The 20,235-nt window shown below is 45.0% G+C and overlaps 1 protein-coding gene across 2 annotated transcripts in view; it reads right to left on the bottom strand.

Annotated features, from left to right (window-relative positions):
* Positions 1-9,440: 9,440 nt before the first annotated feature.
* Positions 9,441-20,235, bottom strand: part of EPHA4 (EPH receptor A4) — a 107,199-nt gene continuing 96,404 nt past the window's right edge. Inside the window, exons 15-18 of one of the 2 annotated variants that reach the window (XM_063338063.1) lie at positions 18,285-18,478; positions 15,655-15,810; positions 14,383-15,367; positions 9,441-11,909 (exon numbers count right to left, since the gene is read on the bottom strand). In XM_063338063.1, coding sequence (XP_063194133.1) covers positions 15,253-15,367; positions 15,655-15,810; positions 18,285-18,478 — 465 coding nt within the window. In that variant the 3' untranslated portion in view covers positions 9,441-11,909; positions 14,383-15,252. The remainder of the gene's footprint in view (positions 11,910-14,382; positions 15,368-15,654; positions 15,811-18,284; positions 18,479-20,235) is intronic. The other variant, XM_063338062.1, reaches the window with a different exon arrangement.

Raw genomic sequence — 20,235 nt, 5'->3', positions numbered from 1 at the left:
TTATTTTGCACAGACTGTGGTGGGTTGACCCTCGCTGGACTCTGGGCACCCACCAAAGCTGCTCTATCCCTCCCTTCCTCAGCTGGACAGAGGAGAGAAGGCTCATGGGTTGTGATAAGGACAGGGAGAGATCATTCAGTAATTCCCATCATGGGCAAAACAGACTTGACTTGGAGAAAATTAGTTTAGTTTATTACCAATCAACCCAGAGCAGGGTAATGAGAAATAAAACCCAAAGCTTAAAACACCGTCCCCTGACCCTCTTCCCAGGCTCAGATTCACTCCTGATTTCCTCTACCTCCTCCTCCCCCCGAGCAGCCCAGGGGGACGGGGAATGGGGGTTGTGGTCAGTTCATCACATGTTCCTGCAGCCCCTTCCTCTTCCTCCTCAGGGGGAGGACTCCTCACACTCTGTCCCTGCTCCACCATGGGCTTCCCTCCCATGGGAGACAGTCCTCCACAAGCTTCTCCAATGGGGGGTCTTTCCCACGGGCTGCAGTTCTTCACCAACTGCTCCAACGTGGGCCCTTTCCACAGGGTGCAGTCCTTCAGAAAGACTGCTCTAGCATGGGTCCCCCACAGAGACACAAGTCCTGGCAGCAAACCTGCTCCAGCATGGACTCTCCATGGGGCCACAGGTCCTGCCAAGAGCCTGCTTCAGCACAGGCTTCCCACGGGGTCGCAGCCTCCTTTGGGCATCCACCTGCCCTGCTGTGGGGTCCTCAGCAGGCTGCAGGTGGATATCTGCTCTACCATTTACCTCCATGTGCTCCTGGGGGACAGCCTGCCTCACCATGGTCTTCACCATGGGCTGCAGGGGAATCTCTGGTCCGGTGCCTGGAGCACCTTCTCCCCTCCTTCTTCACTGACCTTGGTGTCTGCAGAGTTGTTTCTCTCGCCCCTCTCTTTAGCTGTTGCTCCACAGGGTATTTTTCCCCCATCTTAAATATGTTACCCCAGGGGCACCACCACCATCACTGATGGGCTCAGCCTTGGCCAGCGACGGGTTTGTCTTGGAGCCGTCTGACATTAGCTCTGTTGGGCACACGGGAAACTTCAAGCAGCTTCTCACAGAAACCATCCTTGTAACCCCCCTTCTACCAAAACCTTGCCACGCAATCCCAACACACAGACTCAGACTTTACAATTAACACAATTTGTTCACAAATAAGACCTCCAGTTGCTCAATTTAAGATTCCATATGCTGTTCCTGCTGATAATGAGATATTAAAGATTATGAGATAAACCAACATGTCATTCTGATTCAAAGAGGTAAGCTTGTAAGTCCATGGAAATCCTTTTTTAATACAAGCAGAAAGGGTTTAGCATTAGTACAAGTTTGTTCAACAGTCAATAAAAATTAGAACCAATAAGGAAAAAGGTAGATGAACAAAAGATTAATAGTCCGTCCAGAAATAAGACTTAGCGTAACAAAAATCATCTGGTGACTTCTCCTGTGCTAGGAAGCTGTTTGGGTTACGTGAATGCTTGGAATTGCCTGGGCAGTCCCATGTCTGTTGACAATACCACATACGGCTTCTCAGTCGCACACGAGGGGCAAATTCATCCCCAGAACACGAAGCACATATAGAGGAACGTGTGCGATTAACTGCTTCTCCGCGAACAAAGGCAGGAAGTGTTCCAGTACCCAACAGCACATTGTCTTTATTTCCTCAATAATTTAAGTAGAGCTGCTTTTCATTTATTCCTGAAATATGTTTGTATTTGCATTAGATACTGTAGTGATGCTCTCTGGATGTGTGTCATTATGACAAGCCTCTCCAGTCCTGTAACGAGAGCGGGGCTGCCAGGAAATCACGGCGCATTCAGGACTTGGGAAAATGGAAAATCCTCACCAGTGGCAGCTTGGGAGTGAGGGATGAGGGAGGTTTAGTGATGGAAAAGGAAAAAACTGACATAAATGCGAGCTGGAGAATAGGAAATATGAATAATTTGGGATGAGCATAGGAAGGAAGCGATCGAAAAAAACCAATAAACCAGGGCTTTATCAGCCAAACTTTGACTTGAGGTTGTCTGCATCAAGAATAAGAGCACCGAGGGACTGAAGACCCAAGCACAGATGAACAAACCCAGCACCGGCACTGCTGATAGCACTGTGTGGAGTAATTACCAGTCAATGTAATTTTTCAAATGCAAACGTGCAGGTTTCTTGAGAGAGGAGAATTTCAGGCAGAACCTGCCAAGCAGGCCTAGTGATTCTGCTGAAGGTCCAGACAAGGCCCTTGCTTTATTTATTTCTCTAGCTGGTTTCTTTGATCAATGCAATACAAATCCGAGCTCAGGCCCAGAACTGGCCGTATGCTCCTGGAACGCAAACCGATTCTGTTCGGCTTTTCTTCCTCCGCTGTGAATAACAAAAGCTTATTTCAGTTGGCTCAGTGTTTGACAACAATTAACTTTGGGAGGAGGGAATGAGGACCATATCATTTTTCAACAAACTGCAGAACTACAATCTAAAAAAATAATATGCCCCTGCTTTCAGTTAAAATACGCACACGCACACACACGCACGCACACAAATTTAGCATGATTTTGCAGGTGTTTCTGATTTAAGCCACACTTGTTTGCTGCTTTCCCCCACCCCTTTGGTAAGCAAATGACAAGCTAAAGGCTCGCTATGATACGAAACACACCACAAAAGCACCAGCTGAGGCATCAGATCTGCTGCTCCCCAGCTTCTGAGCCCAGAAACATCATCCCTTGGGATGTCCCAAGACTCACAGAGCTCGGATGCATCCCCAGCTGAGCCTGGAGGCATATTCTGGTCAGGAAGAGCTTGCACCACTTCCATAATTAATTCACAGAGACAACATTTGCATCTCCTGATACCGTAACAGCTCCCAGCCCTGCTGCCCAAGCCCAAAGAGCAAAAAAATGACCTTGTATCCTCAGGGAACTGGCTCCTTGTGAGTTCCTTCTCCCCTTCCAAGCAGCTGCTGGCTAGCTGGGGAGCCAAGAGCATGGGAGCACTCTAATTGCGGTTTGCAATTAAAAGAGATGCCCAGCAGCTGGGATACACCTTGGATAATTTCCACAGCTGGCAAAGGCTAGATACACGTTGACCACTCGTGGTTTTATACACCTTCCAAAGGTCATGCTGAAGACAACCAGTCGCAGTTACCTCAGACGGAAACAAAAATAAAGTAGCTGAAGTTAGGGTAGCAAAAAGATGCAATGTCAGCAGCGTGTTTGTCTTTTCTCCTTAACCAGGTTACCCCTATGCGTAGGTGGCCCCAGTGAAAGAATTTTACCAACCAAATCTCTATCATTTTAATATGTCATCAGTCCCACCCAAACTCTTCCAGTCAAGCTCAGGGACAGATTGATGTGACCTGCCTGTGTTCTTTTATAAGAACAAAGAGTGTTTTTCTTTTTATTATTAAAATAGTCCCAAGATATTTTTTCTTGTTATTAAAGAGGTTGAATGTGGAAGAAGTCTGCACTTTACAGGGAAGGTGGCTGCTCGCAGGGACTCCCGTCGCTTGTGGCAAAAATTCTCACAGGCTCAGAAGCATTTTTTTTAAATGTTCTCCATGGATCCCACGAGAACCCTGGTCCCAGGCCACCACCAGACGGTCTGAAAGCTGCAAGTGAGTGAGTCCTGCTGCATGAGGGCTTGTACCTTTGTTTGGATCTGAGTCACCTTCTGACAGGTTGCTCTGTATTGTACCAAAAGCATCCCTGTGTATTGTGCACATTCATTCCCGGCTGGACTTGTCGTATTGTGATGAAAATAAACAATAATGCCATTAATGATTTGCCCTAGAACACACAGTAGCAGCAGCATACACAGCATTTGCTGTGGAAATGGTCCTTCAGCACTTGACATTTTCAGCTGTGCAAGTAAAGGTAATTGGACATATTTGAAAAACTGATGCTGGTACTACAAATCGTATCTGAATTGTCTGCTAAGGGTGTCCCTGGGACAGGTAAACCCATGCACGCAGTGAGCCGACGGTGGCGTCCTCCAGAGCTAGCTCCCGCACACCGCCACGCTTGGTGTCAGTGCAGCGTCAACTAGAGCTTGAGGAGGCGTCTCCAGCGGTAACACTCCAGAGACGCGGCTGGGCTGGGGAGGGAGCGGAGGTGTGGTGCCCAGCGCTGGACCACAACGCTCAGCCAGAACAAAGCTCTTTCCATGCACGTGTGTACACCAGGCAATTCCATATACTCATAGAGAGACACAGAGAGATTTTGTACTACACCTTGTTGGGATGAAAGGAGCCTCTTTTTGAAAGCTCCATTGCCAGATGCTACCTGGCAATATTACAGCAACATTTTACTACAAAAAACTCCTCAAACTCTTTTCAAACAATCCATAAACTTATTCTTCTCACTATTTAACTTGTTACTAAGCAAGAAAAAAACCCCCACCCACTCTAATCCAGCACAGCTCTTGCACTTCCATCTGTATATTTTGCTTATAATACTCGGCACTGATGAATTCACAGGTTTAATACATAACTTAGAAGTTATTCCCAGAATTGAAACACTTGTGTGGACTTCCTTGGGTTTCAGAATAGCTCCTTCATAGAAATGCCACAGTCAATCAATTAGAGGAAACTAAAGGTAATCAGTCACCCACGGTTGATTGGATTTAGCAGTTGGTGAATGCTTTTTGTTCTTGGATCAAATACACCCACTTTCAAGGCTGATTAAAAATTTGTGATGATCTCTTACACCTGTTCAGGATGATAAACTGGCTCCAAAAATAATCAGCTCCAAAACTAATCCCCTCCAAAGCCCTGTGTAAGTCAAAAGTAGCTCTTTGTGGGCTACAGCCTGGTGTGAAAACAAAAGCAAGTGAGAAGTGAAGTAACACCTGTGTAAGAAAAAATTCTAGATGTCAGTTTTTAATGGCAGCAACACCTAGGAAAGCGGTATCCCTTGTCATGGGGAGAGTGGAGATGCTGCCCGCAAATATTCAGTAGCTGCCACTGGCTTGGTGTCTCCTCCCTACTTCACCCAGCGCAGTGGGAAGCCACCACAAAAGCCCACATGGTGTCAAACAGCATCATCATTGGTGAACCTTCAAAACTTGAAACAACAGAACCTGCACTGCTGGTACTTCTGAAAAAAATAGCAACCAACTTATTAGGTTGCTTCCCCTTCATGAGGGATCAGGAAAGTTATCAGAAGTGCCTGAATCCCAGCTCTGCCAGTTCCACAGCTCCTCCAGGCAACGCTGAGCCGCTGCTGCCCTTTGGACTGTGGACACTGGGAGTGCGTCGTGTCTGTGCGCGCCCGTCCAAGCCTGAAACTCATTTAATGGCATGAGGGGGCTGTTCAATTTTCCAGTTCTTTCCTCCATCTGGGGATACTAGAGATCAAAAGTCGGTGAATGATACATAGAAGTCCTGCCTCTCCAACAGCCAGAGCGGAGCACTCTGAGAGACCCTGCAGAAATGACAAAAAGGGTCCCTGAGGACGTCGTGTTGCAATCCCAACCATTTGGCCAAACAAACCCCATCTGCCAGCATAACATGAACCTGAAAACAAAGCTGACAAAGAGAGGAGTTGTGGGACTCCACAGAAACCCTCCTGTCTGTTGTTGGATACCACTATCTTGTATGGTTAAATATGTACTTCAAATATTTGCATGAGTAATGGCCACGTGAAAAAATACAGTGGACAAAAGGACCAAGCTGAATGTGCTAACACTACTTGAGTCGTTGCCAAATCACACTTTAAAGTATTTTTTCTGGGGAAAAATGTAAATAAACATTACCTAAAGTTTCATGTAGCTAAGGACTAGATCCTTAAGCTGATGCAAGTCAGGGCAGTTCCAGTGAAATCAGTTCATACCACCCCTGGGATCAGATTAACTCATTTATCCTTATTTTCTTATTATTGTCAGTGTCGCCCTTTCTAGGCCTTTCACATTACACTGCTTCAATCAACTCAGCAGCCTCTCTAAGTGTGGAAGAACATCATCATTCAATTTTAACCTCATATTTTTTTCCAGAAGCATTTTTTTCCAGGAGAGTTTTAACCAATTTTTCGAAAAGGTGAAAGCAAATGCTCTTTAATACTTGTCGTATATTGCAAATCTGCTGGCTGGCAAGTCCCAGGTAAGCTCCCAGACACAGGTTAATCAGATGAGCCGGGCACTCCCCTGCTTCCCCGGGGATTCTTGTGCTGAATTTTTGAGTTTCCAAGGGCTCCCATCGGCACGTGGCACTGAGATGACGAGATGGCACTGAGCTCCACAGCACTTCTGAAAATGTGAGGCTAGAGCTAAGGGACATTTGGATTTAAACCTACTGAAAACTCTCTCTCTGAAGCCCACTCCCCTCCCACACGTTTGCATTTTCAAAGCATGTATGACTTGGCCAGACACAATTGCGGAGCAGCCTAAATGCTGATGCTGTCCCAGAGCTAAAGACCTTCCCCCAGCCTTCAAACAAGCAGGAGCTCAGAGAGCATCTCCCAGGACAGAAGACACCCACCCCCCAGTCCCCTCACTTGCCGGAGGACCCTCCTGTGCCTTTGGCCTGGCTCAGGCCAGGTGACAGGAGGCCCAGGTCAGGCCACCGTTGCTGGTGAAGAGGCAAGACAACACCTTCCAAGAAAGCTGCCATCCCAGCAATATTTCTATTGTGAGAGAAGGACTGATCGTGAAGGCCACAAGAGGCGGGATGGAAGAAGAACCTGCCTCGGGCAGGTCTCTGATGGAGACTGGCTCAGGGCAGGGTTTGCAGCAGGCTCCGAGGTGTGAGAGGCACCAGAGCAGCACAGCAGGTCCCTCCACAGCTTTCCAGCCTCTCTGAGCTTACCTGGCTTCTTGCTGTGACAGTTGGCTTCCGAAAAATCCCTCCCCTGGGTGATTATGATGGAGACATTTTGGGAGCTTCATCAGCAAGACAATTAATGTGAGGCTGAAAATCCGACCGGGAAGCGGGAGCTCAGTACGTGAGCTGCTGCATCCCTCGGCTAGGCAGCTCCAACGTGTCATTACAAAGTTGGCAACAGGCACCTGTAATTAATTGCCCGACAGCCCCAGACTGCCCGGCCCTGGGATTTTAGTTACTGACCCCAGGGCAGGCGGGGGACCGTGGCAGAAATGGGAGGAGAGCGGGGTTCCTGACGGTGGTTTTGTTCTGCTGACCAATGGGGGGGGGTTTATTTTAAAAACAGTCTTCATAAAATGAATACCAAAATGCCTCAACCCATTTAATTCGTTACAAGATTTTATAGAACAGAATCATGAGTAACTTCAAGAGCACTATAAAAACGAGGATTTCATTATCTTTTGTTGGTCTGATTACAGGCTAGTAATCCACAGCAGATTACTGGAATATAATTGCCCTATATTTATGTATATGTATAAAAGTAAGTTAGTGTAGCATATTCCTGTAGCTGCTCTCTCCATCCACCCATGGAGAATACATTTCACTAAGCTGATTGGAATGGAATGTTTTAAGTTTTAATTTTTTTTTTAAAGAAAACGTCTGCATATTCATGTAACTTTCTCGGAGGCTCCTGTAAACAAAGAATTATGTTCAGGGCCACTGCCAGAAATAAGATATGTCAGAGGTCTGTAACCCATTCAGTAGAGAATCAGTCAATGGCCCAAGGGTACTTCCTCGCAAGGGAAAGGGTAAAATAACTGAGGTCAAGGCCTCAAACGCAGCTCTAGTTTTAATCATGTTGTTGATTTAGGACATAACGTGCTGGTTCTTTTCCTTCCCCATTGTCAAAAACCATTTTGTTTTTCTTGACAAGTCTAGAAAGGCCCCACTGTCTCCAGACAAACCACGTCTGGTCTTCGCGCTGCTCCACGCTCAGCCCATGGGCAGCTACCTACAGTGTCACCGAGATCAAATATATGGGCTTTATGTGTAAACAGCCTCGCTTGCCTCATGGTGCTGTATAAATACGTGGAAAGAGTGAGGGGCAGAGAGAGAACCAATGCCTTTTTGGTAAGGAAATACTTCAGTAAAATCCATATACTTGGAGGAAAACTATTAGGGTAAAAAGTTTGGATAGGATTTGGGAGCTAAAAGAGAAAAAAGAGCAGAATATCCAAAAGCGAAGGGAGAGTACCCAAGTGTTGAATCCTCACTGGACATTTTGAAACAGTTATGTCTTAAAAAGATGTAAAGGTTTTGCTTTGCTTTCGTTTCACAATAAAACTGAATTATTTGTAAAACTTCTTCATGCGTGTGAAATGGAATCTGTTTTTCCAGCCATGACACATTCTCTCTTAATACACTGACTGGCTGAATAAAGGCCCAGGAGAACCTGCTGCCGGCTGGCGGCTCGCTCTCCCAACTACAAAAGGACTCAAGGAACTTGCTTTTAAAATACAATAAACCCAGCGCCATCGGCGGGACCTTCTTGGGACCAACGCTGTACAATACGGTTCTGCTGGCATCACTGGGATCTTTCCCAAGAAGAATTTGGTTCAAAATATTTTTCAAGTAGACACGTCAAAAGCTTAAGCAAATTTCTAGAAGAGTCACCATTCTTTCCGCAGTACCTCTGAAGCGTGTATGTATAGAATTCCGATAGCTAAAGTGCCAGAAAGTCTGTATATCCTAAACTAAGCAGCAGCACTGCAATGATGCGATGGTTAAGGACATCACACCCTCGGCACTCGGACCACGCAGCAGGCGCCCACACGTGTGTTACCATCACACCGCAGTATCCTCCACACAACATCCACTCCCTCCGTCCTCGTCACAGAAACTGTCCCGCTCCATTTCCTGCTGCTCCCCGCCCTCTCACGCCTCAGCTTTGCATTTCATCCCTCGGTTTCTCCCTCCCTCCTGGATCCTTTCACCTTCTCCCTCTCTGGCCAGGAGCCCACAGCCCCACGCAAACATAGCCTACAGCAGAGCAGCAAGCGCAGTAACTCAGCAGCAAGGTCACAGTTCCCACATTCCAGGCGAAATCCTGGCCCAAAGGAAGCTGCGAAAACTGTAGGATTTCTGCCAAGGTGACGCCTGGGCCCAGGCAAGGTCCAGACAGCGGGAGACAGGGGAGGGAGACTATTCCCAGCAGATCCCAAGAGTGCAAATAAAACATCATCATCATGATCCTGCAGGTTTTTCTCAGACACGGCGCCCATGGATACTCCCTGGTCTCCAAGGAAAAATCACCGAGACGGTTAACAAGGTCAGCCTGACTGCAGCATCCTTCCCACATCACAAATGCTCAGCACGCGGCACTGGCCGGGACGGAAGAAGAAAAAGTAACGTGCTTTAAGGTACACGTGGGAGTTACGTAGTTCAAATAAAGTCCGGGAGTGTGTTCCTGTGAAGTCTACTGAAGAGAATTAATCCCTTTGGGGCAAACACCAGGATTATTACTCTGAATTCTGCATTCTTATCTGTTGTGGATAAACACTAAATAAAAAAAAATAAATGCAATAATTAGAAATAGTCCGTTTCAGGTTTGTACAGCAACTACTTTATTATTTTCAAATGCAAATGTTTGCATTGTTTGCTATTTTACAATTTTACAAACTAGGTATAAAAGACCATAAATAAATGACATAAGTTATGTGTACCTAAAATTCATGGAGGGGGAAAAAAATTACAAATTAAAACAAAATAGAAAAATCTCTATATCTAACCCAGAGATCGTTCAAATGCACGAACCAAGAAATGCTGTTAGATTTTTTAAAGTATGAACTAAATTATAATATGCCTCATACATTCTAATTTTAACCACAGTCCTTGCATATTCCAACATACTTGCAGTGATACAAAAAAATAAATGCACTCTCTTTTTATTTGTCTGATTAGTATTTCAGATTTTTTTTTTTTCTGGTTATGAAAATGTCACATAAAAGAAAAATACTGCTTTTTAAGTCCTGTTTACTGGTTACTTACCAGCCTTTTGTATTTTATACATATATATTTTTAATACATAAGATCCATCACAAAATTAGTACAGCAAGAAACCCAGACAAACATCAACCAGTGGTGTGTGAGCAGGACAATTTCTTAACAGACAGAGGCTCTACCATGCGAGACGGCCCTGGTGATGACCTCTTCAGTGCCCTGGCACTCGCCTTCCTTTCGCACCCAGCTCCGTCCGGAGCAGCCGCCGCAGGTGGCCCGTGCTGGGTGACACAGTTGGCACCTCCCAGCGCCATGACCGTGCCCGGCCTCCACCGACAGCGCATCCGCCCTCGCTCCCCTTCCACGGACCTGCGGCTGCTCCTCCACCAGAGCAGGCAGAAATACGGGATGAGATCAGAGGGTCAGCGAGGAGGGAAAAGAGGAGGAAGCGGGAGCAACTTTGGGACACCACTTTGCGGCTCCGCTCTCCTTTAAGGCAGCGCATCCAGCATCCCCACGTCTGCTGGAGCGAGCCCCTGTCCCGTGGCAGTTCGCTGGGCTGCGTGGGCTGCCACGGCAGACGCCAGCCCCCCATGGCCAGGAGGCGAGCGGGGAGCATCTCCTGCCCTTCTGCAAACACCCAGCGGCCCTACGCTCCCTGGGCTCCAGCCCACGGCTCCACTCAAAACTAGCTTACACTACGTTAGCGGTGAATTTTCCGAAGACAGAAAGCTTTTCTAGGTAGTACCAGTAAGTCGCAGCACTGTTCCTCGGGCCACGGAAGGAAGAGTGCCTTCTACTGCACTTCACCAGCTCTTCATCGCCCGCACGAGGAACAGGACACATCTCACAACTCTTGCTACCTACTGTAACCTCACAGGTCTTGCAATTTTGTTCCTTAACTGTGCTGGGAGCAATTGAAGTGTTTTGATTATTACGTTACAAGTTTCACAGCTTGCACACAGAGCAAGGTGCTTCTGTGAATGGAAGAATTGCATATATTTGTTCGCATTCGACAAGTCTTTAAAATCCTATTTTTGCAGATAAAAAAGGCTACTTAAGAATTCAGTTCAGGGTTACCAGTGGATGGATACGCAGGTGTTGCCTCCATCACCAGCGCCACTGAGAAACTGGTCGGTCTTGATCATGGACAGGGCATCAGTATGAATAAATGACACTTCGGAAAATCTTTAGCACCCTTATGGATCCCGCAATCCACGACTCCAAAACTAACTTGAAATTGCCCGTTTCAGGCTGCAGAACTACTCATTAAGGTTAGTGTGGCAGCTAAAAAATACACTTATAGATACAGAAATTTAAACATTTTTTAATGTGTGTGTTCTTGCTACCATTGCAGACACGAGCTATTGGCCTGCTCTCGTATGACAGGAGACTCCTGCGCTTCCAGAGACGTTTTCGGCACATTCACAGGCAGTTTTACACACAAGGTGACTCGCACGCAAACACACGCACACAAGCACACATACGCACCTTTCAGAGGAGATAATAATCCATTATCCATTCAAGGGAAAAAAAAATATACTTATATCACTGCAATGGCACGTTTTGTGTAAAATGTCACTTCAGCAATGTATATAGGCAGCTCACAGGAACTGGGTTCTTTGCTGCGGCACCTGGCCCGGTGTCCATGGTAAGATGTGTAGCGCTGCGTCACCTGCATTCATCTGAGATGCAGCAGTGACAGCCAGGGGGATGAGGAGAGAAAATGCCAAAATATATAAATAAAACCAAAGGTAGGAAGAGAAAGCAGAAGGGGAGGAAAAAAAAAATCCAGAAGTCTGCAGAGCTTTGACACAGTACATTCCTCAAGTGACAACCGGGTGCTGAGTCTTATCAAGTTAGTTATCTCTCAATGAAGAAAAAAAACCAGGGTGGGCGGCAAGGAAAAAAAAAAGAGAAAGTAAAAGTCACGCTCTCTTCAGGGACCGATGACTGTTCAGTGTGTGTTTTCCAGAATCAGTGCTAGGGAAGACACAACTGTGGATGCAGAAGGCTTCATGTCTAGTCTATGTTCCTCCATGGTCAATATGATCAATAGGACAAGCTATGAGTCCGTGAATGCAAAATCTAATTTCCCTGCACAAAAATAAAACACAAATAGAAAACACAAATATATTAAACAACGTGCAACATGACAGAAACACGTACAATTGCCCGAATGCCTCCTGCTAGATTTCCCAGCAGCAGCTGTGCCCTAGGCAGCCAGCCCCTCCTTGGCTGGTGCCGTTGCCCATTCCCATCACGGGAAAAGACCCAAATTCCGCTCTGCCCCGGTGAAGAGGTGACGCGGCAGCAGGTTCATGGAATTAAACCTCTCCCCGGAGAGGGGAGAAGGATTCCCTGAAGGACGGAAGAGAAAGCAGGAAGCGATGCAAGCCTCACTCAGAAGGGTGGCTGACGGGCAGATGCCGGGGCTGCCGCGTCACCACGCGCTCGCCGGCTGCTTCGGCCGCCTGGGGCCAGAGAGACAAATACAACCAGCAGTTCTCAAAGGCTGAGGCCCCTTTGCCTTCCTTGGCCCTTTTCTTTCCCTCACGCTATTTCAAAGTCTTTCTTCCACAACATACCTTATAAACAGATATGTAATCTATATACATTTTTTTTTTTTATATACGTGCCACCTGTTTTTTTTTTCACCTGTCTTCCTCTAGCTAAACCACAGTCGAGCGGATGCCCCCCCACTGGCCATATTTTATCCCAAGGAACACAACCATCAATGGCAGTTCCAAAAACCCGGCATCTTCGCAGTTTTCACTCTATAGGGCACAGTTTTTCATTTTGTGCGGAAAATATTGGAGTGTTTTGAATTACCGCAACTAGACTCCAAGAAAGCAATTTTACAAACTGGCCAGAAAATTGGGTGTATTTTGTTTTTACGTAAAAAGGCAATCTCAACAGAACGCAACAGATTTACAGCAAGAGGAAACTTAAAGTATCTCTGCACTTAAGAAGCAAAAGACTTTTTGCTGATGAAAGTACAAGTGTCAGGTCTTTAAAATGAGTAACCACTTCTCAGGTTGCCTCACAAAATGATATTAAAATGTGCTGATTTAAGTAGTTTTTTAAAAGAAATCTTAAATCTCTTGAAATGGAGAAGCTTTTATAAGTAATACTGCAGAACAGAGTTTACTAAGCTGTCATGACTTGACAGGATCCGAATTTAGCATCTCATATTCTGAACAAGCTGTTTTCTGAGAAAGTTGGGGGTGAGGGAGTTAGTGGTTAAAATCAGCGAGTTATTGTTAAAAGTGACAAAAAGTGATGCGAGTGACAATACAGTAAGTGTGACTTGTCCAACTGAGTGAGCTGTTTTGGATTTAGAATAAATGCAATCATTAAAAAAATCTGACATATAAAGCCCCCAAATCATTTCTGAATTTGCTTTCAGGTGTGGAGAGGGACCAAAATATTACAGACCAAAGAACCAGTCTTAGCACCATCAAAATATAAATCTCACCTTTCTGACATTGTGCCTGGCAAACCTGAAACACAATGTCTATTATAGAGGATGTGTCGTGAAAATCCTCCTCCTACCCACCATAGCATAAGTGGGCCTGATGCTGTCTCTTTTTCTAAGGTCATCTCATCACTTTGGTGCTCCAAAGGACTTTAAAAGGAATCTAATTTATACACTCTGTTCAAAAGGAGTAATATAAGCTTTAATATAAATATAAATAAATAAAATTCCAGCCTAAATGTGTTCAGAGCTTTACCAGATAAAGCTTTATCCTTATGTGACCTAATGAGGACAACCACATTCCTATAGCAGCCACCTCCAGCAAGCGACCCAGGGGATGCTTTCACCCACTCAACTTTCCATCTCTTTCTTAGAGGAGTTGGAGGGCAGCTTTTCAAGCAGGTCACGCCCCAGCTTGTTTGCCCTACTTGCAGAGGGGCGCTTGAACCCCAGCCATGCAGCCTACACCTGGCCCTCACACCCACAGTTGCCTTGATAACCCAGCCCATGGGGCTGGTTTCCAAATTGAATCCGGTTGCCACAGCTGACGAGGCCGGATCACCACGTCTGAAGGGTAACACAGAGCTATCCCCATGCCCAGCACCCAAACGCTGAAAAACCAGAAAGGCTGCGCGCACAACCCCGTTTCCTTCTGCTCCCCCTCCCATAAAACCACTGACACAGCTACTGAGACTGATCTTTTTAAAACACAAATATTTCATGAAAGGACAGGAAAAGTCCTTGGTTCTTCTTTGTGCATGAGTATCGTAAATGAGTACTTTACAAGGCTACTCTTTCTATGGGATCCATATCTGTGGGGTTTTCCACCCCAAGAATTAGGGTATCCCTACTGCTTTTACTGCAATGTGGGGTGTCAAGCTCTTAGCACCAAACTGAGTGAGCCCCAAGACGTGCTCCAACACCTTGTCTGCACATCCTAACACACAACGGTTTGAGAGCAAGACCAGGTTTTGAAACAATGCAATTTTCACTGTCATGAAATAGAACGAACAATGGGAAACACTAAGCAATTAGGCTTGGAAACGAGCACAAGTTCATACAAACCGGCTGGGAACCCCAAATAATACATACCACAGCACTTTTTTTTTTTTTCCCCCAACGGTGGTGAAATCCTAGCACAGTTTAAGAAGCAAAGCACCATGAACATGTTGGACACTGTACTTCCACTGACCTCCGTGTGGCAAAGGGAATCGCTTCTTCAAAGAGAAAAGAAGTCTGAACGCTCCACAGCCACGATTGTCACAGCTGACTACTGGCAAGATGTTCACAAAACGTCTTTAAGTGGTAGGCTTCAGCACAGCACAACAACAGCCAATCATCTCCCCAGAAGTCCAGTTTTGCCCAGTAATCCACGAGGTGGGTCATTTCATGTCTCAAGCCCGTAAACGGGTAGATCACTAATCGGCAGGCACTGATTAGCCAAATGATATTCTCACTGAGGTTTCTGCAAGGTATTAGTGATGCGTCAAGTCTGCAAAAAATATCCCAGGGCAGATTCTTCATTCCAGTGAAAGATGCACAACGGTGGTTTCACCCACAAATAAAACACTATGGTTGTAATCCTACGGGTCATGGGGAGAAGGAAAGTAATTTTGTTTTTGTTTTTTTTTGAGCACAGTATCTGGCAGCAAACATAGCATCAAAACTTGAATGTGACTTTATATTTATATAGTTACATGTATTTTACATATCGTTGATCAACAGAGAAGTATGTTCCAAGAAACAATTTGTTCCAGGTCTGGTTTAAAATGACGGCTTGTCATTTCTGGAGGCCCCCCTCCCAACACACACGCTCGGTTTCCGCAATCTGTACATCAAGCAATGCTGCAGATCTTTATTTCGACGGGCGAGGAGACGAAGTAAAAAAAGTGCAGTTCTTCAATTAAAGTGCATGGATGAGGTAAACTAATTTCAAGAGTTTTGAGTTTATTCAGTACTGGCTCAGACGGGAACCATCCTGCCGTGCATCTGTTGCATTTGGGTGCGCATTGCTTGAACGCTGCTCAAGATCTTGTTCTGGTGGGCGATGGCAGTGATCCCAATCCTTGCCAGGTCACTGTGGAAAGCAAGAGAAGAAGCAGGGGGCTGAGAACCGTGGATCAGATGCTGGTGCAGAGAAAAATACTAAGAGTCAACCACAAGCAGCATCGCAAAAGCAAGGCAGATGTACAGAAATGTTTAATTAAATAAGTGAAGGCATTGTGGAAGCATTTTAAAGTTATCCTCCATCCAAATGAAAGGCATTCCATTCCTTTAATGAGTGTAATGATATGCAGCACAAAGCAAAAGAGGCCGATTAAATCCAGATTTACCAGTTTTTTTGTTATATCGCTGAGTACTTACTCCTGGTTCATATGCACCACTGCCTCTAGGGTGGTATAGCCAGCAGCTGTGAAGTTATCCTTGTATCGCTCCATTTTAATGGCTTGGAGCCAGTCACCGACAGAAACAACCGCCGAGAACTCAGGGGAGCTGGGATCCAGCAGGGCTGTGCTAGGTCTGGATGCCAAACAGTGAAAGGACAGAGAAACGGTGTCAGCTGGATCATGAATCGCAAACCAAAGTTTGGTCTGTGCTACAATTATCTTCAATGATCAGGTAAAAGTAAGGGCAAGACGTTGTGCCCAGCTAAACCGGTGGCTCTCTGCACAGCAACGTAGATCAATGCAAGAAACTTAACAAAATGCAAAGAAATAGGCCAATTTTTGCTAAGGATGAATTTGACCTTAGGTTTCTATTTTTGCTTTCAGGTCTAATTTGAACCACAACGCCACTTACAGTTTTCACCTCAGATGCAACCAAGTTCACAGAAAACGCTTTTACTTCAAAAAACAAAGAAGATGGTGATGCTGGAAGGCGCTCAGCCTCGTGGGTCTGTATCTCACAGGCAGCAATGCCAGACCTTGCCAATCCTGCGTGTGTCAGACCTCAGCGCTGCAACTATAGAAACACTACTGAAGTACGCAACCTGCCAGACTGGTTTGGAGGGCAAAACTCAGGGCGGGTTCAGATAAATCCTGTTTCTAGCCAGGTTCGCAGGCGAGCTCAGCGCATTCAATCAAACTCAGGACAGCAGGGAGTTAATCCCCTCTTTAATCAATCCATTCCTGACCTGCGCGTGTGCCAGGAGTGGCGGGAATCCTGCAAGCTTTGATCTGTGTTTGCACTGAGGAATGTGCTTCTCATTTTCCCTTCCACAGATTTGCAAATAATTATTTTTACAAAATTTGCTTCTCTTATTACTATCTCATTTATTATTTCATGTATGTTGTAAATCACAGTTTCATTAAACCATTATAAATTACTATTATCTATCTAACCAAAACAATTATCATTTAGCAATTTATTTGAAAATGCACATCATCAAAGATTAGGTGTGCAATAGCGTAGTTATGTCTTGCCTAAGGCACCGAGTACACCCTGGTAATACTTGGTACAACTCTTTTACTGTACTATCTAACACAAGACCAATGGTGGCAACCTAATTATATACAATTACGCCTCACGTTTAAAGTCATATAATATATTAATAATGTTATGTGCATATTTGAAATACACGTTCCAAAGAGAAGAAAAATAAAGATCTATAAATAGCCGTGAACATGAAATGTCCTTGAACAGGCTATTAGCTTACATACACACGCACACCCCAAATGACCTTGAAGAGGCTATTAACTTTTGTAAAATCTATATATTTTCAAAGAGTACCTGTAAATTGGAAAGGAAGCAAAATGGAAGAGTTCATACTGTGATTCTCAAACCAAATTATCACAGCAGATCATATTGTGATTCTCACCATATAAATTATTTAAGCCTCAAGGGCGGATACATTTTTGCCAGGCTACCAATGCAATTAGGGCAATCTGGAAGATACGCGGTGATAGTGGCCTCACAGGGTTAATAATCTCTCTTCTGATAATGTACATTATAACCAAGACTTGCAAAGGGACCTACAAGTTTAACCAGGAAAATAGCTTTTTCTAGGTGTTGCTCTGTTGGAGGCTGAATCAGAATCTCTGTTACTGCTTCACTGATTCAAGAAAGTTAATTTTGTACTGCCCAGTGGATATTTCTGTACCTTCCCTTATATTGAAAAATATTTTCCCATTATCTTCCTCTTGTTTCTTTTCTTTTAAGCTTTTTTCCGTATTTGCTGTAAACAAATTTACCTGACAAAGCAAATACGTTTGAAAAAAACTGAAGAAACCTGGTGTAAATTAGTAAAGCTCCTATTACTTCAGCAGTGTTTCACCAGTTTAAACAAACTGCTGATCTGTCCCAACAAAGATATTTTGGTTTCACCTTACAACTTTGGGAGTTTCCTTCCTACTGCGCTTCTTTTGCACATACCATGCTTAGCAAAGAAAACAAAACATAAATGTAATGCGGGATCGGTGGAGACATGAAACTGGCTTTCCACAAAATTAAATTCAAATTCACATAAAAATTAATCCACACCTTCCCAATGCCCGCAAGGCGTTGGCTGTAATGCCTTAACACTCATTTGCAAATCCTACACAAATCTAGGGTTTATAAAACTTGATGATGTACTTTTCCTGCAGAAAACCACATCACTGCTGTTAGCTGCACTGCATTAAGGCTACCTGTTCCGGCCCTTTCACTAGGGGGGAGCGGGAAAAGACACGGCAAACTTTGTATTCAATCAGAGCTTGCCTGCATCAGAGCTTTTTCAGGCTGTGCTATAAAACTGGTCAGCACTGGTGCGATACAGCAACAGCTCTGCTCGTTCCATTTTCCTTCTGCCAGAGCGAGGAGAGTCTGGGGTGCCCAGTGGGGTTCAGCAGCGTGACCCCTCTGCTGCCTCGCACGGCACAGTGCCTGCTGTGCAGTCTGGCTCTGCAGAGCTACAGAGCACGCTTTAATCCCGGCGCAGAGGTTTAGGGGACTTGCAGCTCTGCCTGTCATCTCCACTCTGCTCCCTCGTACATCACCATTACAAAAGCACAGCTGACCTGGAGCTCTCGCTCCCCGTCCTCTTCAGGCTGTTGGGGTTGCGGATGAGTTTGTCCAGCATGTTGACAATCTGTCCAAATTTAGGCCTGTCACTGCGTTCCTTCTGCCAGCAGTCTAACATCAGCTGATGGAGAGCAATGGGGCAGTCCATCGGGGGTGGCAGCCGATACCCTTCTTCAATGGCTTTAATAACCTATAAATGGCACAATTAGGAAGGCATTAGAGAACATCAGACACTACTCGCATCTACCAGCTGAGTATCATTTGTCCTAGGGCGATCCAAAGTCTGGAAACAAATCCACAATTAAGTGAAACAACATGGAAAATTACACTCAGACTCAGGCAGTTGGTGGTCTCAGAACTGTCATTTCTCTTCAGCAATTCAAAACTAAAAGGGTACAGCATCCAAAGGAGACATCAGATGCAGCAGGGCAACGTATCACAAAAGAGCACACGGGATACAGGGATGACAAAAGAGCCCAGGTTAGAATTAAACAACTATCCTTCTTGGACAGACAGCTGGAGAAGCAACAGCTCTACAGCAAATCTTTAATATCTGTCAGTTTTGGGTGTGATATGTTGAAGATGAAACTTTCCCCATCGTTTTTAAGATACATCAGATCACCCCCTTCTCCTGGGCTAGCTCATCTCTCTCAGTAATACAGGCCTTGTAGAGAACCTGTTCTTTCACCACCGTACGCTCTGAACCAAGAAATGCAGGGATCGGAAACCTTTTGTGCAGCTTTATCAAGAAAGTTACTGAAGTCCAACACAGCAGCTTAAGTATGCATTTCATAGTTAATAGAAAGCAGAAAAATTCACAAGCTGAAGTCATTTCAAACCCTCCAGAAAGGGCTCCAGAGCTCAGTGCTCTGCTGGCTTCTTAGCTCTCTCAGGAGCACAGGACGTGACCAGGACTCAATTCTGATATGCCAGGGACATGACCCAGAAGCCTTCAGATCTTAATTAATCAATATGACTTTGCTGGCAGGATTCACCATGAGACTAGAGACCAGGAGTGCACAGAAACCGAACTGCACTAAATTCACTCGTTCTGGTCTTGTCCAATTAGTGGCTGAAATCCACCGGGAGGACAGGCCGAGGGATATGCTTGCACTATCAGCAGCTTTCCAGTGACCACAAACTAAGTGTCTCTCACTACTCCAGAAAGCATGAAGACCCTTTAGATTTCTCCTGATTCAAGAGATGGAGAAGAATTGGAAATCCACTTCTGCTTTGTTGTGAAAAGCCCTGCTCTCACCATCGTTAAGGAGGGAAAAAAATGGCTCATCTACGCTATGTATTAAAAGAGGATGCAAAGACAGTAATAGTGGCTTTCACTGTCTTGGTTCAAGGCAGCTTTTCGACATGGCCTAGCACCGCACATTAGCAGCGTATACAGCCTAATGTGCTAGCTCTGCTTTTGTGGCGTTGAGCTCCGCTGTGCTGTGTAGACATGCCTGATATAACTGAGACACATCTGGTGTTTTATTTTCTTGCTAAGTCTTGATGACTTCCTGTTAGCAAAGGAAGGCAAGACTGGGTGCCAGAAGAGACATTTCACATCAGAAGGAAATTAAAATTATATCCCCCGTTTAGATTAAATGCCATCCGCATCTAGACACTCTTTGAAAATGTTCAGCTCTACATAAGAAAGCAGATGACTTTTAAAATGACTTAACCACTCCCATGACCATGTATTCAGATTAACATTTTCTTCCTCCTTTATATGTTTGTAAATCCCCTGGGAAAAGAATTATGGATAATCTATGCCTCATTTTCACTGGGAATTTTTTTTTTTTTTCATTTAATAAAAATTCTATTAGCAAAAGCTCTTATTAGCATTATTATTAAATACTCTTCTGGAATAGCAGCCATTGTGCATGCTCCCTCTTGGAATACACTGAAGTAGTCCAGATGGTACGGTTAAACAGGACATGCATAATTTAA

Source organism: Chroicocephalus ridibundus, chromosome 6 (genome assembly GCF_963924245.1).
Source record: "Chroicocephalus ridibundus chromosome 6, bChrRid1.1, whole genome shotgun sequence".
Taxonomy (NCBI): Eukaryota; Metazoa; Chordata; class Aves; order Charadriiformes; family Laridae; genus Chroicocephalus; species Chroicocephalus ridibundus.
The sequence above is the reverse complement of the archived record's forward strand: the minus strand, read 5'-3'. Positions and strand labels throughout refer to the sequence as shown.